Source organism: Dipodomys merriami, unplaced genomic scaffold, assembly GCF_024711535.1.
Source record: "Dipodomys merriami isolate MVZ:Mamm:240054 unplaced genomic scaffold, mDipMer1.0.p SCAF_12, whole genome shotgun sequence".
In the NCBI taxonomy this organism is placed as follows: domain Eukaryota; kingdom Metazoa; phylum Chordata; class Mammalia; order Rodentia; family Heteromyidae; genus Dipodomys; species Dipodomys merriami.
The window spans coordinates 44,928,875-44,954,094 of record NW_027202493.1 but is presented as its reverse complement, the minus strand read 5'-3'; the positions used below and the strand labels follow the sequence as shown (position 1 = coordinate 44,954,094).

At 55.3% G+C, this 25,220-nt stretch overlaps 1 protein-coding gene across 3 annotated transcripts in view; it reads left to right on the top strand.

The window, feature by feature from the left end:
• The first annotated feature begins 2,938 nt into the window (after positions 1–2,938).
• The window catches only part of Mcph1 (microcephalin 1), a 150,913-nt gene continuing 128,631 nt past the window's right edge, over positions 2,939–25,220 (top strand). For 2 of the 3 annotated variants that reach the window (XR_011370801.1, XM_070016827.1), the window contains exons 1-8: positions 2,939–3,030; positions 4,894–4,985; positions 6,035–6,153; positions 14,078–14,165; positions 17,318–17,432; positions 17,967–18,092; positions 19,647–19,736; positions 21,594–22,694. Coding sequence is in view for 1 of the 3 variants with exons in the window: in XM_070016827.1 (XP_069872928.1) it covers positions 2,991–3,030; positions 4,894–4,985; positions 6,035–6,153; positions 14,078–14,165; positions 17,318–17,432; positions 17,967–18,092; positions 19,647–19,736; positions 21,594–22,694 (1,771 nt within the window). In the remaining 2 variants the exon portion in view is untranslated. The remainder of the gene's footprint in view (positions 3,031–4,893; positions 4,986–6,034; positions 6,154–14,077; positions 14,166–17,317; positions 17,433–17,966; positions 18,093–19,646; positions 19,737–21,593; positions 22,695–25,220) is intronic. The other variant, XR_011370802.1, reaches the window with a different exon arrangement.

The window sequence follows — 25,220 nt, the reverse complement described above, 5'->3', positions numbered from 1 at the left end:
GATGAAGAAAACTGAACAGTACCTCTGCTGACAGCCCAAGTCTCCATGCACATTTAACTTCTATAAAATACCAGACAGCTCAACTATGAATTGAATCTACTTGATATACTTGTTCAATTTATCTATGAGACACCAGACTTTGCCACGTCTTTAATCCAACAGGTATGTTTCCTTCAGAAAGTAGAACGTGAACATCAAAGTTATTTCAGATCATAGAGGGAGAAATTTTTGGAGTTCCACCAACAGTGACTTTCACGTCTCTGGAGAAAAAGAAATTAAGTCATTGTACTAATCTAGTCCAAGTGTCTTTTTTTTTCCTTGATCAGAATCAGAGGGTTTGTTTTGCTGTGTTTCAGTGTTGTAACTTGTTTATTTAATGTATGCATTTACACAGCTCCAGGGACTCCTCATGAGATACCTAGACCTAAACTGTACTAAGCAAACCATGTATTGCCTCATGGTTTACCTATCAATCACGTTTAACTGGAATGAAAAACAACTGTGTGGACAATAACCCGACTCAATTATAAAGCAGCTGATCAACCTTAAACACACGAAACCACCTTGACTTTTATTGAGCTGGTAAGCTTCTTTTCACAGAACAGTGCATTTAAATTCCAAAGCCAAGCTGGAGTCTAACAACTGTTACCTTTCACTGAAGGTCTTCTGAAGCAGATGTGCAACACTCAATTTCCAATTCTCCCAGCGAGGCGGCAGGCGGATGCCATTGTTACTCCCTTCCGGACAGAGGGACAGAGCGCACTGGCGCCCAGCGCCGGGGCTGGTGCTCAAGGTGGAATCCTGGGCCTACGCTCATCCTAAGGACACTGCCCATCCGGAGCAGTTAACCCTGGAGGGCGCCTTCCATCTCACACTCGCTCACACTCACACACACACACACACTCACGCACACACACACCTTCCTCACCCTTACCTCCACTGATCCTTTAACCGCTGGCCTCCAGACTGCCCCCGACTGCAGAAGCGGAGGCTCGAACCTCCCCACTCCCAGACTCCTCTGCTTCTGATTCCCCTCCTCTCCCTCACCGCCCCACCAACCAGGCATGGTGGAAAGCACTGGAAACCTCCGGAGGTGTGTTCTACATCTTGGTATCTTCTTCCTCTTCACCCCCCCCACCTCCTCCCTCCTCCTCCTCTCCATTTATGTTTCAACAATCAGATACTCCCCAGCCCTCGGCTCAGCTCGCAGCCTGGCGGCCTGGGCGTGGGGAGGGGCGGCACTGACTCAGGGCCTGGCTGGTTCCCGCCTCCATCACAAACGGCTTAAGGAGCAGAACTTCACTTCTCAAGGCTCCTGAGCTGGAGGGCGCAGGTCACACCTGGTGGCGGCCTCCTCCCGTCAATCCTTCCACTGGGCCTTCGGAGCGCGCAGCTCAGTCTGTCCACACCGCCCCTGGCTCCTCCGGCCTCTGACCTGGTTCACATTCCTCCTGGAGTTCCCGTCCCTGCGCGTCCCCGTCCCTGCGCGTCCCCGTCCCCGCTTGTCCAGTCCGCTGTCGGTGCGTCCCCGTCCCTGTCCCCGCGTCCCCGTCCGCTGTCCGTGCGTCCCTGTCCCCGCTTGTCCCGTCCGCTGTCCGTGCGTCCCCGTCCCCGCTTGTCCCGTCCGCTGTCCGTGCGTCCCTGTCCCCGCTTGTCCCGTCCGCTGTCCGTGCGTCCCCGGCGGGCGCGGAGGGGCGTCGGCGCGCTGCCGGGTTTGTATTTCGTGGGTCTTGAACCCAGGGCCTAGCGCTGTCCCTGCGCTCGTCCGCCCGAGGCTGGCACTCGACCTCTTGAGCCACACCGCCACTTCCGGTGTCCGGTGTACGTGGCACTGGGGACTCGAACCCGGGCCTTGGGCATGCGAGGCAAGCGCTCTACCGCGAGCCACCTTCCCAGCCCCGGCTCGACGTGAAGCCGCGGCCGGCCGCCCAGTTCCGGCGACCTCGGGGGCCCCGGGCCCGGCCCCACGCGCGGGGCGACCGCGGCCAGCGGCGCTTTGTGCGCGGGCGCGTGTGTGGCCGGGCGCGCGCGTGGGGGTGCGCGGGCGCGCATGTGGGTGTGCGGGTGCGTGTGTGTGCGGGCGCGTGTGTAGGTGTGTGTGCGCGTGCGGGCGCGTGTGGGTGTGTGTGCGCGGGCGCGTGTGGGTGTGTGTGCGCGGGCGCGTGTGTAGGTGTGCGCGTGTGGGTGTGTGTGCGCGTGTGTGCGCGGGCGCGGGCGCGTGTGTGCGCGGGCGCGTGTGTAGGTGTGCGCGTGTGGGTGTGTGTGCGCGTGTGGGTGTGTGTGCGCGGGCGCGTGTGTGCGCGGGCGCATGTGCGCGTGCGGGCGCGTGTGGGTGTGTGTGCGCGTGTGTGCGCGGGCGCATGTGCGCGTGCGGGCGCGTGTGGGTGTGTGTGCGCGTGTGTGCGCGGGCGCGGGCGCGTGTGTGCGCGGGCGCGTGTGTAGGTGTGCGCGTGTGGGTGTGTGTGCGCGTGTGTGCGCGGGCGCGGGCGCGCGCGGGCGCCAGGCCTCAGCAATGTGGCGCCGGCCGCTCCTCCACTTCTCTAAAGCGCCGCGGTCTGGGCGCAGCCGCAGGTCCGGGACCCGGCGCCTCCACCGCGGCCCGGTGACCCGGCGCTCGGGGCCGCGGGCTCGGCTCCCCGGCCGACCCCATCACAGGCGCGCGCCGGTCGGACGGCTGCGCTCGGCCTCCGGAGTCCGGACGGGAAGGTGGGGCCCGCGGGTGGGCGGGGCCCGGGAAGCCGGGGCGGGGGGAGGGGAGCCCCGCCCAGGACCCGCCCCGGCTCGGCCCCGCCCCGGATGTGCCCCTGGCAGACCCCGCCTCCGGGACACGCCCTCGCAGGCTCCCCGCCTTCTCCCAGCTCCCGCCCCTCGGCGGCCTCCAAATCCCGGAAGACGGGTCCGCGGACTCGGCGGGCGGCTGCTCGGACGCGTGCGCAGTGCGCTCCCGCGCTGGCTCCGTGCCGCCGGGCCGCCGGGTTCCGCGGAGTGTCATGGCGGCCCCCAGGGCCGCAGCGGGCGGCTTCCTGAAAGGTGAGGGACCCCCAGCCTGCCCCGACCCCGGCGTGTGCCGCTCACCCCGCCTGTCCCCTTAGTGCCCCCACCACCCCGCCTGTCCCCTTAGTGCCCCCTCCACCCCGCCTGTGCCCCTCCACCCCGCCTGTCCCCTTAGTGTCCCCTCCACCCCGCCTGTGCCCCTCCACCCCGCCTGTCCCCTTAGTGTCCCCTCCACCCCGCCTGTCCCCTTAGTGCCCCCTCCACCCCGCCTGTCCCCTTAGTGTCCCCTCCACCCTGCCTGTGCCCCTCCACCCCGCCTGTCCCCTTAGTGTCCCCTCCACCCCGCCTGTCCCCTTAGTGCCCCCTCCACCCCGCCTGTCCCCTTAGTGTCCCCTCCACCCTGCCTGTGCCCCTCCACCCCGCCTGTCCCCTTAGTGTCCCCTCCACCCCGCCTGTCCCCTTAGTGCCCCCTCCACCCCGCCTGTCCCCTTAGTGCCCCCTCCACCCCGCCTGTCCCCTTAGTGCCCCCACCACCCCGCCTGTCCCCTTAGTGCCCCCTCCACCCCGCCTGTCCCCTTAGTGCCCCCTCCACCCCGCCTGTCCCCTTAGTGCCCCCTCCACCCCGCCTGTCCCCTTAGTGCCCCCACCACCCCGCCTGTCCCCTCCACCCAGCCTGTGCCCCTCCACCCCGCCTGTCCCTCCACCCCGCCTGTCCCCTTAGTGTCCCCACCACCCCGCCTGTCCCCTTAGTGCCCCCACCACCCCGCCTGTCCCCTCCACCCCGCCTGTCCCCTCCACCCCGCCTGTCCCCTCCACCCCGCCTGTCCCCTTAGTGCCCCCACCACCCCGCCTGTCCCCTTAGTGCCCCCTCACCCCGCCTGTCCCCTTAGTGCCCCCACCACCCCGCCTGTCCCCTTAGTGCCCCCTCCACCCCGCCTGTGCCCCTCCACCCTGCCTGTCCCCTTAGTGTCCCCTCCACCCCGCCTGTGCCCCTCCACCCCGCCTGTCCCTTAGTGTCCCCTCCACCCCGCCTGTGCTCTCCACCCCGCCTGTGCCCCTCCACCCCGCCTGTCCCCTCCACCCCGCCTGTCCCCTCCACCCCGCCTGTCCCCTTAGTGCCCCCTCCACCCCGCCTGTCCCCTCCACCCTGTCCCCTCCACCCCGCCTGTCCCCTCCACCCTGTCCCCTCCACACCGCCTGTCCCCTCCACCCTGTCCCCTCCACCCCGCCTGTCCCCCTCACCCCGCCTGTCCCCCTCACCCCGCCTGTCCCCCTCACTTCGCGTGTGCTCCTTGTGTTCACTCTCCACCCCGCCTGTCCCCTTAGTATCCCCCTCCACCCCGCCTGTCCCCTTAGTGTCCCCCTCCACCCCGCCTGTCCCCTTAGTGCCCCCACCACCCCGCCTGTCCCCTTAGTGTCCCCCTCCACCCTGCCTGTCCCCTTAGTGCCCCCACCACCCCGCCTGTCCCCTTAGTGTCCCCCTCCACCCCGCCTGTCCCCCCCAGCTCCCCCTCCACCCCGCGTGTCCCCCCAGCGCCCCCTCCACCCCGCGTGTCCCCCCAGCGCCCCCTCCCCCCCAGCGCCCCCTCCCCCCCGCGTGTCCCCCCCAGCGCCCCCTCCACCCCGCGTGTCCCCCCAGCGCCCCCTCCACCCCGCCTGTCCCCTTAGTGTCCCCCTCCACCCCGCGTGTCCCCCCCAGCGCCCCCTCCCCCCCGCGTGTCCCCCCCAGCGCCCCCTCCCCCCCGCGTGTCCCCCCCAGCGCCCCCTCCCCCCCGCATGCCTGTCCCACACCTGTGCAGTTCTGCACTGTGTCAACAGCAACCCCACTTTTCAGTGGACGTGAACACCTGCTGGGCCCGGGTGGGTGTGGACGCCCCGCTGAACCCTGTCTGTCCGCAGATGTCGTGGCCTACGTGGAAGTGTGGTCCTCCACGGAGAGGGAGAACTATTCCAAGACCTTCGCACACCAGCTCACGGCCATGGGGGCCAAGGTAGGAAGCTCTGCTGGCCACCCCAGTCCGCGGGCATCATCCATATGTAGAGATGGCTCCCTTTGTGTTTAAATTTGGGGAGACCTCCCTGAGAGCTTGAAGGCCTCGGCGGTGGGCAGGCCCAGGGAGACATTTTTTAAAAAGAGGAAAATGGGTGGAATGGAGGAGAGTGGTGTTGGGGCCGCTGCGGGTCCTGCGGGCGTGGTGGGAAGCCCGTGGAGACCTGGCCTGCCCCTGTCCCTGGCTGCCTAGTGCTCCTCTCAGTAGGAGCCATGTGGGAAGAGTGGGTTTGTACGTGTGCACTTTAGATTGGGGTGTGTGAGAAATGTCCCCTAGGCATCTGTAAGTACACATCCAGAGCTGGGACGCTCTTCACTAGAGATCATGAATTGGGGGCCAAAACCTGAGGGATCTGGTGAGATCTGGGCAGGGTAAGAAGAGACTTCCCACGGCATGGATGGGGCCAGCCACTCGGGGATGGGGAGAAAAATGTCAGTAAAGCCAACAGGTAAGCTAGCCGGAAGCCAAAGGAGGAAGCATTTCCGAGGTGGAACAGCAACAGGGGAAAGAGGAGATAGATGGCTAATAACCTCTTGATTGAGAACTGTGCACTTGGTTCAGTTTCCCCTGGAGAAGACCCAGGGGATGGATGCCAGCTGCTGCTCCAGGAATCAGGCCCCAGGGAAGAGCTGGTGGGCGTTGTCTTCCCAGAAGGCGAGCTGTGTGTGAGCTGAGGGAGCTTGCTTGAGTCTGGCCAGGGGGAGAGGCCAGCCTTAGGGTGGGTCAGAAGGTGAAGGAAGGCCAGAGGGACTGTGTGTGCTAAATTCTGTTCCTAGTGCTCAGGGCCTTAGGGGAATACTACACCTAGCCCCTCCCCTGCCCTTTCTGAAGGGCAGCTGCTTTCAAATCATTCTCATTTGTTTCAGTATTTGCTTTATATTTCTCACAGATGACAGAGAGAGAGAGAGAGAAATTTTGAATGATCCATTTTGATAATTAGTGCTTAAGAAATTGTAAGTAGATAGTAATGTGCATTTTGTTTTCTGCAGGTCTCAAAAACTTTTAACAAACAAGTGACTCATGTGGTTTTTAAAGATGGATACCAGAGCACCTGGGACAAGGCCAAGAAGAGAGGGGCAAAGCTTGTGTCGGTGCTGTGGGTGGAAAAGTAAGAAGCCCCCGTCCTTCTCCCTGAGCCTTCCTAGTCTTGGTAAAAATCTAGTATTCTATTTTGTGCGCCCCATAGAAGCAGGTAACGTTTGATCTTCCTGACTTTAGTGGGCAAGTAACTTAACATCTCCTAGCCTCGGTGTCTACAGCTTTAAAACAGATGCAGTTCCTCCTTCCACCGGAGGGAGGGTGAACCGAGGCCAGGAGGCCAGGAGACTGGAATGGGAAGACCACAAGAAGCGCAGTTGTCATGTTAGTCAGCTGCCCGCTCCTTCTGCAGGGGTGTGTGGTCCCTCTTCCTGTCCTGGGCCGTCTCCCCCAGTGCGTGTTCCTGCCCCGTCTCCTCCTCCCACTTCCCGCGAGGTGGCCACCGCGCCACTCCTCTCGTTGTGGGGGAATTCAGTTGGTAAGCTACAGAGAAGCCACACGTTGAGAGGTCACACTGGGAGTCTTCGTTAGAAAGCTGGCGCCTGCAGGTGGATTCCTGTCCCACACACCCGCAGCCTCGAATCCTAGCACCAAGCTTATAAAGGCAGAAACCGCAAGACCAGGGTGAGGAATGAATCCTAACGAGCAAGTACCCAGGAGAGCAGCCAGCGCCTCGAAGCAAGACTTCCCTGGAGCTTAACAGCTCAGGGCACATCTGCACTCTACGGAATGTCCACTGTCACCCCTAGAGTTCTCAGAGGGTCCCCATCTCCTACGAAGGTGCCAGGATGGCGTTCCTGAGATCTAGGATCCAAATTTCAGTCTCACCTTACCCTGTCCTTTGATGTTATCCTGTCTGAAGGACCGGCAGATTCTGAGGTCCTGGGGGTTAGGTCATGTGTGTTTATGAAGTCTGAGAACATACTCTGTCCTCAGAGAGCCACGGAAAGGTTTAGGGAGCAGCTGGGGTGGGGGTGGGGGGTCATGAGCAGGGTGAAAAGCAGGGAAGTGTGAGGGAGTGGGTGAGGGCGGAGGCGTGCCACGGGACGGGATGTGCGCTCGCCTGTGTGCTCACTCTCACGCTCGCGCTCTCCCTCCCTCCCTCCCTCCCTCTCTCCCCTTCTCTCTCTCACCCCTCTCTCTTTCTCCCTCCCCCCTCTCCCCCTCTCCCTTCTCTCTCACTCTCATCTGGGTAGTAGCAGGCAGGCATGAGGAATGGAGGGTCAGGGTGTGTTTGGTTCCAAGGTGATAGGATCCATCCAAAGTGCCTGGGTGCTGTGTGTCTGGAGAAGGAATCAGGGCTGCCTGAGGTCTGGGGCCCTGAGGAGACAGAAAGATGGTGTCACCCTTGGTTGGGGCTGAGAAGACTTCAGAGACAGGTCGGGGATGAGCTGTTGATCCCTTCGGCTCACTTTCAGGTGCATGTCTGACATCTTTCCCGGGGAATGTCAGGAGGAGGCGGGAAGGAGCAGTCAGGGAAGGCTGGAGACACATGTGGGAATGATCATTCAGGGTGTGGGTTATTTCTATTTATTTATTGTTGGGGCTGGGGCTATGATTCGGGTCCTCACAGTCACACTTGGCTTTTTTGCTCAAGGCTGATGCTCATTTCCATTTCCAGCTTTTCTTTTTTCTTTTTCTTTGTGTGGTGAATTGGAGCTGAGGTGGACTTTTCTGCACGAGCTGGCTTCAAACTTAGATCCTCAGGTCTCGGCCTCCTGAGTAGCTAGGCTGACAGGGGTGAGCCACCAGCGCCCGGCTGGAGCGGTTCTGGTCTTTGAGGCTGAGCTTCAGTGAGTTTGGCCTCTTGAGTATGTGGGTGCAGGGTCAGCTAGAAACTTGGCTTTTATCCTCAGAAGAAAATTGGGTTTTCAGAGCTCTGCCCCAGCCCCTGGGGTCCCCGTGCCCGTCCCTGGACGTGGTGAGGGGCAGGGAAGGGATCCCAGCCGGCTTGGGTTCCAGCTACAACCAAGAGTCGGGGCCGGGGGTAGCGGTGTGCACACACGTCCCTCACACAGGGCCTTGGTGTCCTTACATTGGCCCTTGCTTGGAGAGGGGGGCCGAGTCTGGAAGCAGTGAGGTCCTGGGAGCTCTGCCCCTCCCCTTCCTCATAGGCCGGAGTGTTCTCTGTCCCCCCAGTCTCCTGTGATCTGCACGCTGCCCTTCCCGAATCCCACCGGGAGGAGGGCCGTGGACAAGTGCACGTGGTGGCCGGGACGCTGTGCCTTCCCCCGGTTCGTTTGTGGCCTGAGAGGGCTCAGCGCGGTTGAGGAAAAGCAGCTTGGAAGCTGGCCTCAGCCATGGAGGCTCTTCCCGGAGCCATGTGCCTCCGGCCGCCGCTTCGCCTCTCACTTCTGTGGGTCCTGAAGTGTCTCCCCTAGAGTGGATGGTTTTCAGGGCGTCTTGCTCTGGCCCAACAGCCGTCCACATGTGCCCTGGACTGGCCCTGTCCTCGCCAGGCTGTGGTTTGCGGGTAAGGACGGGGTGCTTGCTGTGCGGTGCTGGTCTGTGCGTCAGGGTGCGGCTTGTGGCCGGTGGAGCCCTGAACACCCTGCCCGCACGGTGCTGTGCAGCCTCGGAGCCCGGGCTGTTTGCATCGTGTGCTGTCTCTCCTGCGGGGGTCCCTTTTCCTGTGTGTGGGTGAGGATTCCGAGCCAGGCCGAGGAAGCCGCCATGGGGCCGGTGGCCGCCTGTGGACTCTGCCTGCGGAGCTGCACCGCTGCGCTGCGGCCGAGGTCACCCGACCCCTGGAGCCCAGGTGGCGTCTGCCTGCCCCGCACAGCGCTGACCCTCGGCCGGAGCCCAGCCTCTCCTGCTGCCTCTATCACAGCCTTTCCTCCTCCCCACCCCATCCCCCCTCCTCCTGCCTCCCCTCCTCTTTTCCCCCTCCCCCTCTGTGATCTCCAGGCTCCTAGCCCAGTGTACCCGGCTCCTCTGTACACCACATTTCCAGTCCCTTCTCAGAGGAGCATCCCTGACTTCCCTCCCACCCCAGGGGTTGGTTGTTTCTTCTCTTTAGTCCCTTCTTGAGCTGTTAAGACTTATCTAGAGAAGGTTCTTGAGCTGTTAAGACTTATCTAGAGAAGGTTCTTTGAGCTGTTAAGACTTATCTAGAGAAGGTTCTTGAGCTGTTAAGACTTATCTAGAGAAGATTCTTGAGCTGTTAAGACTTATCTAGAGAAAGTCTACGACCAGTTTCTAGAGGGGCTGCTTTTGGTCAGAAAACGTCGTATGCATGATTAGGCATGTATGGAAATAATGTGAAACGCTGTGTAACTAACATTTGCTTAAAGGCTTTAAAAGCAAGTCAATTAAAATTAAAAATGTATTCTAAAATATTAAGATTAATAGTAACTATGTTGAAAAGGAGAGAGAGAATGAACTTCCTCTTTTGTTTAAGGTAAAGGAGGAGAGCAAGTCTAAAGGGAAGTTTGTCTACTAGGAAATTAAATGTGTAAATATGGTTCTTCGACTACATTTGTTACTCACAAGTTCTTTTTGCTCTTTGGTTGTTTTTGTTTGTTACTGTTTTGAGTTTTGCTTTGTCTTGTTTTTGGTGCCGGTCCTGGAGCTTGAACTCAGGGCCTTACACTACACTCAGCATCACTGGAGGGAGATAGGAATATTGTCAGATTTGTCTGCCCCAGCTGGCTTCAAACTGTGATGATCCTCAGCCCTCAGCCTCCTGAGTGGCTAGGGTTATAGATGGAAGCCATCGGCACTCGGCACAAGAGCAATAGGACTGTCTAAACTGTATTATACCATGGACTCCATGAGTGTCCCTACCCTTTGTTTGTGGCTGTGGCAGATACTTCTGCTCATGACAGATGCTCAGTAAATCATTGCCTTAGCATACCTCATAGATTAAGTGGTGGGGTGATGCATGCTGCATCTGGAAGGCTGTATGGAGTGTGGAGGGAAAGGACTCAAGACCGGGACCTGTACCAGTGCTTGGAAGTCAACTGAATACTAGGTACTTCTGCTAAGTTTTCTCTCCCTAGAGCCCTGATTTCTCACTCGTATTTGTTGGTCTAGCCCCTGTTCCTCTCCTCTCATTTTTTCACCTCCAGCCCCAACTCCTATTTGTTAAGAAGTTACCAGAAAAAAGTACATGATTTTTCAAAAGTTCATTTAAGGGGTGCACCACCAATCCCCTAAATATTTTTGTGGGTGTGGTCCTGGCACTTGAACTTGTAATGCTCTACCACATGAGCTACACCTCTACATCTTGCCTTTATGGTGGTTAATTGGAGACAGAAGTCTCACGGACTTTCCTGCCCAGACTGGCTTTGAACTATGATCCTCGTATCTCAGCTTCCTGAGTGGCTGGGATTACAGGCGTGAGTCGCTGACACTGGACCCTGGCATTTTTAATGCATATTTTTCTCTTGTTTATTCTTTATTATAAGCACATTTTAGTTATTATGTACAGTTAATTACTTTTTTTAAATCTCCTTTGCTATCTTGAAAACATAACCTTTGGAATTAAATGTGTTTTTAGATGTGCCAATGGTTTTAAGTGAGAGACTGCCCAAATCTGCTCTTACCTGGCCTTCCTCCCTCTACACCGGGGAGACCAGGGGGAACTTTTGGTGTAAAATCTCAGATTTCTTACAACTCATATAAAGGCATAAAAGTACATGCATAATTGACTTCTACATTTGTATAAACAATGTTGCTTTGTGCACAGAGAATTATGTTAATGATTAGAGGACAGTTTTCCATGTTGGCTCCCAGAGAGACTGACTTTTTAACATGTAAAATCATCTTTTGTAATAGATTTGATAATTTATGGAATTCACAGGTTTAAGTCTTGGGTCTTGGGGTTCAGAGGGTTTGAATATTTAAATTTTTGATAGTGGCCAGATTACCTCTTAATGTCCCGTTCAAGCCCTCCAAAAGGACTCTGTGCCATTCTCTCCTAATTTGTAAGTGGAGATCATGTGTTTGCCACCACAACCTTTGTTTTATATCTCACATGTCACCTCCAGGGCTCCAGTGGCTGTGATGCTGTGTGGCCACTAGCTGTCACCACAGCTCCACTCTGGGGTTTATCCCAGCATTCTCTCTGAGAGCAGGCTCTAGGCCATAGAAATCAGTGTAGAAGTTGAACGCCGATGAGTCACGCCTGTAGTCCTAGCTACTTAGGAATCTGACCTCTGAGGATCGTGGTTCAAAGCCAGCCCAGGCAGGAAAGTCCCCCTGAGACTCTTAGCTCCCATTACCTTTGAACTGTGCCTCAGAGTGGCAGAGTGCTAGCCTGGAGCAAAAGAGCTTAGGGACAGCTTCCAAGCCCTGAGTTCAAACACCGCAACCAACAACAACAAAAATGTAGTATAGAGTTCCTCAGGTATTAAAAAATCCTGCTTCCTGGTGGGCCAGCTGTTAGCAGTTCTGCATATATACCCCAAAAGAATGAACGAATCAAAGTCGGCTTGCTACACAGGTCCCTGGAGACACCCTGGTGTTAGTGGCACCATCTCCCATAGCCAAGTTAGTTAAGGACCTGCCTGGGCGCCCCCCGGTGGGTGAGCAGGTAAAGGACCCCGGTGACGTGGAGCTGGCAGCAAACGCAGGGAGCAGGGGTGGCCGTGCGCAGTGGGAGAAGCCCATCTTGTGCGATAAGTGCTCTCTCCCATGTGGACGCTGAGAGGGAAAAGAAGGAGATGGAAGTGTAAGCAGGGACCCGGAGGCATGGAAGGCACTGGGGAGCGAGGAGGCAGGGGAGGGAACCAAGGGCCGAGGATGAGCACTGTCACTCAGTGCACGGATTGAGATGCTTTGTCCAAATAATATACACCAGTCCAAGTAACCTTAAGAAAACAGAGCAGACTGTCCAGCAGCCCCCGATCCCCTGAGGAAATTGACGATTCCTTGAGGGAACAGAAAACGATTTTTTTGAAAGAAGAGATTCAGGTGGAAGAAATGAAAACAGCGTGGCTCTCACCTGTGGTCAAAACTTAAGGTTTTGAAGCCATCACTAACAGGTGGCAATGCTGCTCACGGCTACGGCCCCGGCCGGGTTGACGCCCGGCTCATCGCCACACTTGGCATTTTCCCGGGCGGTGACAGGTGTCAGACAGCTGGAGGTGTCTGTATCTGCATCGTGGCCACTTTTCTCCCTGCTTGTTTGTGCGTATTGGGGTTTAGAATTCAGAGCCTGTGCTTGCTGGGCAGGCACTCTGCTGCTGGTCCCTTGTTTATTTGTTTGTAATCACAGTTTCTCTATAAAAGGTGTTTTTTTTTCTTCTTCTTCTAAAAGTTGATACAAGGTTTCTAAATAAGGAATAGGGACCGGGTTCAAACCACAGCTGTGTCTGAAGGCATCCCCTGTGGGAGGGGCTCCAGCCAGCTCCGGACAGGTATTTCGGTGGCTGGGTGTTGTTGGTGGGAAAGCACCAGTGCGTCCGTCAGGAGTCCCTGCCGTGGCTTTGCGCTCGGTCGCGGTCTGTTCCCTTGGCAGTGAGTGGAGATGGGGTAGCTTACGTCCTGCCTTCTCCCACCCCCAACCCCCCACGGTATCAGAATTCCAGTGCCCCGGCCAGAGTACTTTGGGTTTGAAGACTTCTTCCCCTTATTTTGGTCTAGAGTTTGCAGGTTTCTAAGCTTTCCCTGGCGATCCTTTGGATCCGATCAATCTTAGCTTCGATGTTCATGACGCACACCCCTGCATGCTGTGTGCCCAGTGTGGTGCCTCGCTCCTCAGGGTTCTGTTTCCCCTGGAACCTGGGCATGGGTGCTAGGACTGTGCTGGGGCAGCACGCTTTCTGTGAATTCTGTGTTAGGGAACACGCTGCTGTGGGCAGGTTGGCCCAGGTGAAGACAGGAAGGAGGGGGCCTTGCAGGCGCCGCGCCTGTGGGTGAGAGGCGTGTGAGCGCGGCTTCCCCGGGGAAGGGGGCCCGAAGAGACCCAGAACTTGGTTATGTTCTTGGGAGCGTTTCCTTTCTTGACCACTAGATGGGGGGCGCATGTCTCCGTCTCTCGTTCCCCGGCAGCAAGTGCAGTGCTGAGGCTGCCTTGCTCTCCTGGGTCAGCCTCGTGTCCTCCACATCACAGCCTCAGTTCCTGGCCTGTGTGCATGCACAGGCTGCTGCATGGACTGACGTTACCAGCCGTGAGCAGGAAGCAGTAGCTCAGCTGAGGGACCAGATTCAGAGCGGGTCTGCGCCCTCCTGGCCTGTCCCCAGGCAGTGGAGAACACAGATCACTGAATTTTGAGAACTGTGTTCATGTTGTAACTACCACACTCTACATACATAGTGTTTCTCCTTCCCCAAGTTCCCTGATGAAATCCAGGGAATCGGATTTTACGCTCACTGATTTGTTCCTTTGTACCATGTCCCCTGCCCGGCGAGCCGCCGGTCCCGGTGCTGGGCTTCCACGGATGGGCTGGTCCAGCGCATACCGCCTTACACCTGTCCTCACCCACGCAGCGTGACCTCAGACTGGCCCACGCTGCGCAGCATTCTGCCGCAGGCCTGACCCCTTATCTTCATTCCTTTGCCACACAGTGGAAATCCGAGGCGTTTTGCATCCTGGGTTGTTGTAAATGGAGCTGCTATGAACATTCAAGTTTGTCTGGGTTTGGTCCATCCGAAACCTATTTTATGGCCAGTTTATTTTCACCATCTATAGCTAGAAACACCTGCTTTTATCTTTCTAAGTGCCCTGTACTAATGAGTTTGAAATACATTAGAAGTGTAAAATTGGTACAGACTAACTATATTTCTCATATGGCCTCTCACTTTTGTGGTCTTTGGTCTCATACATAGTCCAGGCTGCTCTTGAACTCATGATCCTCCTGCTTCAGTCTCCCAACAAAGAGCTGTCACACCTGGTTGGCTTTTCTTCTTAACACTAAACAAACAAAAACCCCACCTTGTAGATGCAGTGCGGGAGAGTTTACGCTGATGATCGGATTCGGTCTCTATCGAGATCGCTTGCTGAGGGGTACCTGTGGATGCATGCTCACAGACGGCCTCCCTTGTTACAGATGCAGGACGGCAGGAGCACACGTGGACGAGTCCCTGTTCCCTGCGGTCAACACCAAGGAGCATTTGCCAGGTCTGCTTAGGAAAAAAGTAAGTAGCATACCCCCAGGTGGGCACCGGTGGCCGTGAGCCTACTCACGATTATTTTCTGTTCCTAGAAAATAATTCTGCTACAGATCTTTTCAAGAGTACCTGACATCGGCTGTTGATCCTAATCTTTCTATGTCATCTTTTTAGAGATTATTTTATGAACGCTTTGGTGTAATGTATAAAAAAAATGGAAACGACTGGTTGGCGTTGGGAAAATGAGAAGTAGCCCAAAAGGTAGCGAGCTTTGGGCATGCTGATGTTGACCTCGGGGTTGCTCTTCCATCTGTAGCGAAATGTCTTGTTCCGTTCACTGAGAAAGCTCTAAAGCCTACTACAGATACATGCAAGCGTGAAAAGTCATTTACTGCAGCAAATCTGCTTTACGAATAAGAGATTTTTCATTAAAAGTCTCATTTACTTTTGAACTACAACTTTTCTAGCTCTGTGTTTTAAGTTTTAGTCATGATTTCTTTATTTGACAATGAACTGTTGTGAAACCTCATAAGAACCTGTGTAACGACTTTCTCCGACCTGAGTTAGGTGGAAACTGTTTTAGAAAGAAGAATCGGCAGGGAAGGTGGCTCAGTGGTAGAGCACCTGCCTTGTATGCCTGAGGCCCTGGGTTTGATTCCTCAGCACCACATAAGCAGAAAAATCTGGAATTGACACTATGGCTCAAGTGGTAGAGTGCTAGCTTTGAGCTCAAGAGTTGAGGGACAGTGCCCAGGCCCAGAGTTCAAGCCCACAACCAACATACACACACACACAAAGCAGTAGCACAGGCTGCTTCTTTGTATGTGAAACGATATGTGATATGTCTCCACCACATTCTTCTCTGCAGGTCAGAGGCCAGGGCAAGATGGAAACCTCCCTCCCCTCCCCTCCTTCTCCTCCTCCTCCCCCTCCTCCTCCTCCGAAAACAGCAACAAAGGGTTCTTACCTCTGCTGACATGCTGAAATACAGGGTTTGTGGAAACACCAGTGGTCCACGTGCATGTTCACTCTCAGCCCCAAGTAAGCACAGATTCCGCGAGCATGTGTGTGTCTCCCTTCCCAGCAGCAGCAGTTTGACAGCTTCCCCCGGCCTGGCCTGTTCTGTGCGTCATCACACACGCCCGCCCGGCTCCGGTGGCTGCGCACTGCCAGGCCCTGCGTTGTCTGGCGGTGGCTGCGCTCTGCCAGGCCCTGCGTTGTCTGGCGGTGGCTGCGCGCGCGCGGCCAGGCCCTGCGTTGTCTGGTGGTGGCTGCACGCTGCAAGGCCCTGCGTTGTCTGGCGGTGGCTTTGCCTTTCCCGCTCAGTGGTGTGCTCCTTATCACGTGGTACTGACTTGTCCTCTCCCCGTGTCACTGCAGGAATGTACCACCATCTGAGCTTTGTGTCCAGTTGCACGTCCAGAGGTGGAAACACTGGCTTAGTATAAATGTAGTTTGGCTGTGCGTGTGTGTGCACGCACATGTGTGCGTGTGCCCGTGCCTCTGCTAGTGCCGGTCCTGGGGCTTGAGCACAAGGCCTTGTAATCTCACCTAGCTCTCTCACTCAAAGCTGGTGGTCTACCACTTGAGTCACTGCTCCACTTCCAGCTTCTGGCTGGCTAACTGGAGATGAGAGTCTCACAGATGTTTCTGCCTGGCCTTGACCAGCAGTCCTCAGATCGCAGCCTCGTGAGTAGCTAGGATTACAGAAGTGAGATGCGCTGGCGGCCTTTTGGGTCCGTGACTGTTCTCTCACTGGCATGTGGAGCGCCGTCGGGCCGGGCCCGGGGGCTCACGCCTCTGCTCTCAGCCTGTGTCCCCTCCGACGGCATCCGTCCGAGTCTCCTCCCAGCTTCTGGGCTGGGCTCGGGCTCTGACCGGCCCCTTGGGCAGCACCAGCTCCTTTCTGCCTGGAGCAGCCTGGTGTGGCTTTTACTGTCTGTAGTGCTGGCCATCTCTTGCTAGTGCTGCTAGAAATGGTGGCACTTAGATTAGACACAATCCAGTGGCTCCAGGTGGTCCACAGGCCTCAAAGTAACAGTGGCGGTGGAGCTCCATCCTCTGCCAGCCCTGTGCTCCGCGCCGGCCCGGCCAGGCCCGTGCCCGCAATTCCGCCCCCGGCACTGCACGGCCCTCCAGGCAGCCCTGGCAGTGAACAGCGCAACCCACGGTTATCAAAACCCCTGTTGAAGTACACTTTGTGTCAGCCCAGCGGGGGCCTGCCAAAATGAGCCCCCAGCACCCACGGCAGGTGACTCCACGACTTAGTTTATTTCCTGCTGGTCCTTACAAGTACAAACTCCGGTGACAGCATCTTTCTTGGTGGCCAGACCAAGGCCTGGGGTGCGCTGAGTATAGTAACACTGAGTTAACGCGTGAGGGAACGGCTAGCTGGAAGAGCAAGACCTGTAGTGAAGACGCACCCGTGGCCAGGCCTCGAAGGCCTAGGGATGAGATGCTCTTCCAGTCAGTGAGAGGACAAGCAAGTCCGGGCTGGAGCCTCGGAGTCCTCGGCCTCGGGTCCTCGACCGGAGTGCTGGCAGAGCGCAGAGCAGTGGGTGCGTCTGCATGGTACTGGGGGCAGCAAGCGGGGGTTCAGGAGAAGAGAGCCTCAGGTGAGCTGTGTCTTAGAGGAGACACTGCCCTTTCTGTCAGGAGGGTCAGAGCAGAAGGTTTGCCGCCGCCACCGACTTTCCTGTGATGGGGCTGGGCCTGTGTATGGAGCTGAGGTTTGGGGGTTTGACTGGCTGACCGGAGGGTAACTTACCGAGGTGAACCCTGAAATACTAGGCCTTTCCTTTGGTAATTTTGGATTCGTTGCTTTTGTGTTCCCTTGCTCTGTTGTGATTGCGGAGGGAAGCTATGTAACAGCTGCAGGAAAGGAAAGAGGCTCGCTCTAAGAATATCTGGGGGTTAAGAACTCTGGGACCTGAAATGACCAAAAACAGCACCATGGTGGAGAGCCTGTCATGTAATCTTTCAGACTGATTTAAAATTTAATGACCCAAGAAGAAGCATCTTGTTGGTACGCATAGAGAGCAAAACCACCTCTTTAAGAAGTTGTTGCTGCTGGTGCTGTGAAGGCTATGAGCGCGCGTGAGCGCGTGTGTGAAGCGTCTTCCAGCCATGAGAAGAACTGCAGTAGAGCATCCCTGATCTACCTGTCCTTTTTTGCACAGCATAAGTGTATGCAGCCGAAAGATTTTGTTCCAAAAACACCAGAAAACGATAGAAGACTGCAGAGGAAATTTGAGAAAATGACTGAAGAGCTACAGAGGCAGAAGATGACCTCAGGTGAGCCCGGAAATGCAAAACAGGGTTTGCAGAGTTTGCGTACCAGCCAGGGCAGGGGTGGACGAGATGGTGGAGTGCCCCGTGATGGTGGCCGAGGTGTAGCGTAGGGAGCCCCGAGCCCGCACCGCCGTCCGCAGAGCCGCGGGCCGAGCTGTCAGCCGCAGCAGTCTCAATCCCTCAGACCGACGGAGTCAGGTTCACACAAATGCCCTGTGGCCAGATTCACATGTAGGTGTGAGCGTCCCTGCGTGTGAGCAGTGGTTACTCTGGGTGCTGTCCAAAGCCAGGATGTAGAAGCCTGGGTGTATTCTGGCTCCCACCTTCCCTCCAGCATTGATTCTGAGTAAAGTTCCGGAGGCCTCATGCGGTGCCTGGCACAGGATGGGAGCCCCGCGGGTGGAGTCAAGGGGCACACACCCGTGTGGGCACGGGGTCGCCGGGCGGCCGCAGGGTCGGGTTCTCAGAAGCAGTCACACAGAAGGAGCGGGGGGCCTCTCCTTTCCTCAGTCTCAGTCCGAGAGTGTGTGTTTCCAGGGCCGGATGCTCCCGTTCTCTTGTTTGAGTGTCCGGGCCCGTCCGCCACCTTCCGCAGTCACCAGAATGCCACGGAGAAGAGGCTGGAGGAGACGAAGGAGAAGAGGGAAGAGCTCTCCCCGACCTGTAAGTCGATTTCGTCATCAAGTGAGCTATGAAGTTGGTGAATTATGGTGAAAAGGTTTCTGCCTTGGCCTAGATTTTTCTTTTCCCCCCAAAGATTGAACACAGGCCTCTGATCTGTCTCGAGAGCCCACACCTCTCATCCACACCTCCTGGGCATTTCTCTCAGCGAAGGTTTTATTGGTAGTTTCCTCCACCGAGTCACACGCTTCCTTAAGACTTTTAAAGCACGTGTTAGTTCTATAGTATTCTCCAGTTTCAAATCTGTCGTCCCTCCTCTTCCTTTCCTAATGTCTTCAGAATGTTTTGCTTTTTGAAAAGTGATGCAACTCGGGTCTCTTGAAGGAATTTATTTGGTACTAACATGCCAATATCAGGTTATGTTTGCTTTTTTCTTGTTGTTTTTATTCTTTTGCTCTATTGGCCCTTGTGCTTGCTAGACCAGAGCGCTTTCATCTAAGCCTCACCTCAGCCCTATTGTTTCCTTCTATTTTTATTATTTTAACCACCAAAACAGTGAGCACACTCTAGTGAGACACGTAAGTAAGAGTGTCACTAACATGAAAGCTTCACCTCGCTTCCCGCTTCCTTCTGCTCCGGTCCGTCCGTGTGAGCTGTCTTCGCGCCCTGCCTGGGTTCCCTGTGGATGAGGACTGACCTTGTCCCTGTGCTATTCTGTAGCGTTCTTCCTCGCTTGTTCACATCCTGTGCTACAGGCATGTGCGCTGAGTCTTTATGGACTCCTGCATCCTTCGTGTACTTAGATCGTGTTGCATTACAAAGACAAATCTGAAAACTTTTTGATTGATAACAGTGAAATGACCTTCAGCAAAGTTGGGCCATTTTTTTCTTTCGCCACTTGTAAAAGTGCCGGTTTTTCTGTACTTGGAAGGCTAGCTGGCCTCAGCGCTACATCTTTTTACAGTCTGAACCTGTGGGACAGGGGTTTCTGTGTTTAGGCTGCTGCTGGTCGTTAGAGAGATGGAATGTGTGCGCATGATTGTGACTTGCCGAGTGGCCTCTGAAACCTTTGTCCACCTGCCCCCGTTGCTTTCTTCCTGACTAATAGGGACTTTTTTAAAAGTTCTATGCTTAACCTCTCTTCAGTTTATATTTGTGGATGATAGAAAACATGCACCACTCTCAGTTAAGGTTATTTTGAGATGCACACAACAAAGTAACATAAAAGCCCACAGTTCAAATTGGGCGGAATTGCATTTCTCCCTATGTCAAGTCTAGAAATGGGCAGTGGGGGTCTAGATGGCCATACCGGGTGTCCGTAAGGTCCTAGTTCCGGTCTTTCTGTTTTCCTTCCAGCACTCTGATCCGATTCAGGCAAGTTGGCTTCTCCAATCACAGTTTTTATGATTCTGTGATGGGATGCTGTTTCATAATATAAATTAATTTGTCTCTGCACCTGCAGTAGACTGACCTGTCTGGAACGGGCCATGGAGAAGGTTCTAGTTCATGTGAGATGGAAGGGCGGAATGGGTGGACTTCCTGTGTGTTGTCTTACCTGCTGTCAGGAGTAGTGAAGCGTTTGCCTCTCCCTCCCAGCCTCCCCCGTGACCGGGCAGCCTCGGAAGAACCCAGGAACCTCTTTCCCTGAGGCGTCCTGTGACGTGCCACATGATCCTTTGTGTTCAGGTAAACTTTCCATCTTCTTTGTTGCGATAGATTGTCATATGAGAACAGCTGATTTTCTCAATGAGAATTTCATGTGGTGGTGAGCTAATAACCAGCTCCTCAGCAAGCTAGGATTGGGAGGATCAGTTCAAAGCCAGCCAGGGTAAGAAGTTAGCAAGACCTCATCTCAACAAGCCGGGCATGGTGGCTGTACCTGTGATTCGGCCACAGAGGAGACATGGGTAGAAAGAGCATCATCAAAAACTAGCCCAGGCAGAAAGCACAAGTCCCTACGTGAAAATAGCCAAAGCAAAGGGGGGCTGGAGTGTGGCTCAGGTGGTTAGAGTGCCTGCTTTGTGAGCAGTGCAAAACCCCTGCTAGTGAGGGCCGAGAATTAATTTTCCTAAAATTTGACATTTAATAAAACAAATACATGAGAAATGCATGCGCTGATTCTCCTCCTTGGCTCCTGTGGGTTCTTTTCAGGACGCTGTCTTCTTTTAACATTGACTCATTTATGTGCAATTTAAACTGTATAGAACCAAAAAGTCACAGCTCAGGAGCAGTGACTGCACGCCGTGGGTAATGGGCATCTAGAATGTGCTGTTGGGGTGCTGTGGTCTGTGTTTCCGGGGACCCTTGGTTCACTGGGGAAGATGTTTTCAAAGACCAAGCTTTCCTTTGGTTCCCTCAAGTTCCCACATGGGGCCTCGCTCAGGGGCAGCCCGAGAGAGTGGGCTCAGAGTGTGGAGTGGTGTTAGCAACTGCAGCACAGCTCGGCCGCTAGAGTTTGCCACAGGCCCTGTGAGCACACACCTTGCTCTTGCCATCTCCCAGGGGGAGGGGGCGGGAGGGGGAAGGGGGGATACTTACACCTTTATCATCATCCCCTGCTTTATGCTAGTCCATCTATGCGTTCCCTTCCCCCGTGCGAGCTCGTGTCCTCAGCGACCTTCGCCCTGCACACAGGTCAGGCACCCTCCTGGGTTTGCCGGTTAAGTGGCTAGTGCAAGATCACATGGTGGGGATGGCAGATTCTGCCAGCTGCCCTAGGAAGTCAGACTTTAGCGTGCGTGCTGTTCCTTTCATGTCCCCTCCACACCGCTCTTTAACCTGGCGTGGCGCCCGGCCCACTGCTGCCCGCCGTGCCTGAGAATAGGGAATAGGGCTGGCAGCATGCCTGCTTTCTTCCTCTGGAAAGGCAGGGCTTCTGTTCCAATACCTGCACTCCCGTGTTCAGAGCAGCCAGGGCGTGCGTGCGTGCGTATGTGCGTGCGTGCGTACGTGCATGGTGTCGTCTCTAAAACGGAGACCCTTGGCCAGCCTACCCTGCACCCCTGGGGAAACCACAGCAGCCTAGCCTGGGTGGAGACTAGACGCCCCCTAGTGAGCAGAAAGTGGGGCCTGTACCACATCCCAACTAAAGGGGAGGACAGCCTGGAAATTTCCCGAGGCAGGAGGAGCAGAGTGTGGGAAAGAAAGGTGTGTGCTGTGGAGGAGTGCTGAGTAAAGGCTTCAGACTCGAGTTTCAGCGAAGCAGAAGGACTTACCAGAAGAGCGAGTTGTGTTAGTTAGGGGACCAGAACTTGACCTGGACCTTACAGCACTCGGTCCTAGGTTCTGGAATTACTGACTTCCCGGAAAACTCAGTGCCCAGCTGTGGACAAGAGGGCGCATGTGCGTGGACACTTGGATGAGGATTGCAGAGATGGGTCCCCACCCCTGTCCCCTCTGTCCCACACGTGCCACAAGCCTCAGGCTATCCCCACTAGAAGAGCAAAGGGGCAGAGCCGGGCAGGGCTCTTCCGCTGACAGCATGCTGGCAGGTGTTGGTAGCTTGAAACCACTTTGAAAGTTAACCTTTCTTGGTGCTTCCAGGTAAACTCTGGGCCTGCAGTTTGCACCCATCTTTCCGTGGTGTCTGTGAAAATCAGGACGAGAGCCGGGGAGGCTCTGCGCGTGGCACCTGCGCTTCCTCGTCCGCGGCGATGATGGACTGTACTCGGCCATCACCATCATCCACGTCCCCCAGCCAGCCACGTCCCCGGGAACCCGTGAGCAGTCCTCCCGGGGAGGAAAGAAGCTCCCAGAGAGACCGGCCAGGGGAACCGGCCAGCCCGGACCCAGCACGAGCTGCAAGCGCGTCTGAGAAGCTGGCTGGAAAATGTAGTTTGTCTCCGGCAGTGTCAACAGAAGACCACCTTCTAGCACATCCCAGACCCAGCTCCTCCACAAAGAGAAAAAGGACAGCGGTGGACCTGAGTTCACCTCCAAAAAAAAAGCTGAAGAGGAGGAGCCACAGCAGAGGGCCCGCCCTGCGGCCCTGGACCAAGACCGGGCCCAGCCTGCCCCCGCCGGCCCAGCCCGCCCCGCTGTCCCCTGGCCGTGGCGGGGTGTCCTACGAGGACTACTTCTCAGCTGACAATCTGAAGGAGAGGAAATCAGAGCTGCTCCCGGCGCTGTCTTCCCCCCTCGGCTGCTGGAGCCTTTCTAAGAGGGAGAGAAGAAGCGTCTTAGAAAGGTCTGATTTTTCCTGCATGGGTGAAAAATCCAGACCGGTCCACATGAGCGATTTAGCTGCAAAAACGAACTCCTGTCTTCATAAACCTGCAGTTGACAACATGCGTCCCGCTTCTAGTTGTGTGGCTTTAGAAGAACCAGCTGCAGTGGAGCAAGGCCCAGGCCACGACCAGCAGGCTGGCCCTCTGCAGAGGGGAGGCTCCCGCTCCGCGGAGAGCACCCACCCTCACGGTGCAGACCGCTCTCCGTGCCCAGCGGAGCCCTCCGGCGGCCAAAGGCCCGGGCAGAGCCCCGGCGAGGATATGAGAGAACGGACGGGCACAGAAAGCGCCCAGAAAGAAGGCGCCCCTAGCCACAGGTCGGAGGCCCGCGTCGATTGTGGGCTTGACTTTGGAGAAGACTCGAACACAGAGAGATCCGCAGAAGACAAGGAAAACGTGTCCTCCAGCTGCAGTGAAAGTATGTGCCTCTCCCTTTCCAAGTATCTTTATTAAACCTGTATGCAGTAGCGCGTCCATAGTTTGAATTTATCACAGCCTGGGCATCATTTCAATGATTTTTTTCCCCATTGTGGCCATTTCTTACATTAAAGAATCGGCGTTTGATTATTTCCCAGTGACAGATTCTTTAGGGATAGGTGGGATCCCGAGGGTGAGTAGAGGTGGCATGTGTGGTGCTGGGTACAGTCCCCGGCCTTTCCCTTGCTGTGGTCGGAATGACAGGACTCGGGCGAAAGGCTGACCGGAGGCTCCGGGGCCCTGGCGGTCTCTCCCGGCACCTGGCACGCTTGTGGAGAGCAAGCGCCTGACGGAAGCGTCTGAAAATCGGGAGTCAGACAGTGAGGCTGTTTATGGTAGAATCAGAGCCAAGCTTTTCTTCCTTGGCTTTTGTTAATATTGCGACCCTCAGATCTCAGCCTCCTGAGTAGCCAGGACGACAGGGGTGAGGGCTGGGTTGAATCCTAATTGTTACCTCCAAAATGGCTCATCTGTGGGGAGCTTAGCAATGACTTGCACACGCGTGGGATTGCCCCCAAAGAAGCAACGGTAAGAGAGCGGCTTGCACTCAAGTTCTAGCACTCAAGACAGGAGAAAGCCTGGGCAGTGAGCGTCAGGACCGACAGACTCGGTTGAAAGTTGAGTGAGCTACGTTGTCTTCTTGGCTCCTCAGCTCCTCGGCAGGTGTAACCACTGTGTGCCAGCGAGGTGAGTCATCAGATGGGTCATCTCCTGGGACACAGCACCCCAAAATTACCTCACAGAAAAAAGTAAAATACGTGTTGTATATACCATGTCTACTACTCATACCAAATCCAGGAGGAAACTGTATTGTATGTTGTACTCAGGTTAATATATATGTTTATTTAGACTCGTTCTGTAAACCTATGTAAAGCGAGCGGCCTGGCTAGTGTGAAACCATGCAGCTGTGGGATCGTCCGGCTCGTTCAGAATACTGTTCTTAAGGCTTACACCCAAAGTGTCCGTTGTTAGCGGGTATATCTTTTGTGACTTTTGTGGTTTGACACAGTGGTGTGAGTGGAGTGGGGACAGACCCAGCTCAGCCACACAGCTGGACTCCTAGCGGTGTAGCCTAAGAGTGCTTCCCCGCCTGCCCAGGGCCAAGCCCCGAGCGTCCGGGTTAAGCGGGGGAGGCGGAGGACACAGCCACTGTGGGCGCTCTGGGACTGGGAGGAGATTTCAAGGCTTGGGCGAGGTGTGGCATGGCCGTCACAGGCTGCAGGCAGGGCCTGGGGCGTGTCCATTAACTCAGAGGGAAACATTCTGTTCACCCTGGGGTAGGACTTGCCACAGAGCTGTCTGTCTGCCACATGCCACCCCAGAAAAACGTGGGACTCTCAGGGTAAGAAAAGACATCTATTATACCAACAACACGGGGACACGTGGACATTGGCCAGCCAGGACTCGGGCATAGCAACTCTTGGGCACCTTCCATATGCAGAAGGATAACCCTTCAGTCAAAGGGGCTCTGTGCCAGCCAGGACTGGGGCAGGAAAGAGGTGCTGCTAGACCTCCCCGAACCTTTAATCCCTGTTTCCACTCTGTTGTACTTGTCTAAGACAGTGTGCAATAAAAGTTGTAGTAACAAATTGTGAATAGGCCCAATAGTAGACAGGTCAGAATAAATGGAGGCGAAGCAACTCCAACATCATTAATGCTTGTACATTTTATTCTCTAATTTTATAGAATGTATAAGTACATCCCCCTGTCACAAAGAATAAAATATTCCCTTCTGCTGTGCCTCATTTACCTCCTTGCTTTGGTTCTTCAATTATTATCAAGACCAAACTGTGTCGTCGGCCGGTTCAGGCAGGCCCCTTGTTTGTGGGGAGAAGGAGAGGGAGAAGAAGACAGCCCAGACTCCACTCCCCGCGGGGGGTGGGGGGAAGTGTGTAGCGGGGCCGGGAGATGTTTTGATTTGTTTCCCAGGGTGATGAGAAGCCCCTGGGATTCTAGCAGGGGAGTAACCAACTCTGATTTGTGCTAAATGTAATCTTGGATACTTTGGAGAATAAACTGTGGTTTCAAGTGTTTGCGAGAGGCAATCAGTGTCCAGAGTGACAAATACAAACATATTCAATAGAAAGTTTCAGCACACATACAATTATATTATCCTGTTGCCTTAAATTTACCCCTTTTCTATCCTTGCTTTCAGATATATTTACATATTGGTATCTGTAAGCCTTTATTTCCCAAGTATCATATATATCAAGGATTAGTATAATTTTCTGTAATGTGTCAGAGTAAACATTTAGGATTTATAGGCAACTTGAAGTACTTAGGAAAATACTTGTATAGCTATGTAGGTCTCAGGTACTTAGATAAATAATTAAACAAGAGAAAGATGCTTTCACAAAACTTGTATTGATGGAAGTACAGTTTTTGGTAATGTCAATCTATGAAAAGAACGGAATTAGGGGTGCAGAGGAAGAGCTCTGCACTTACTTGGGACCCACATAACTGAATG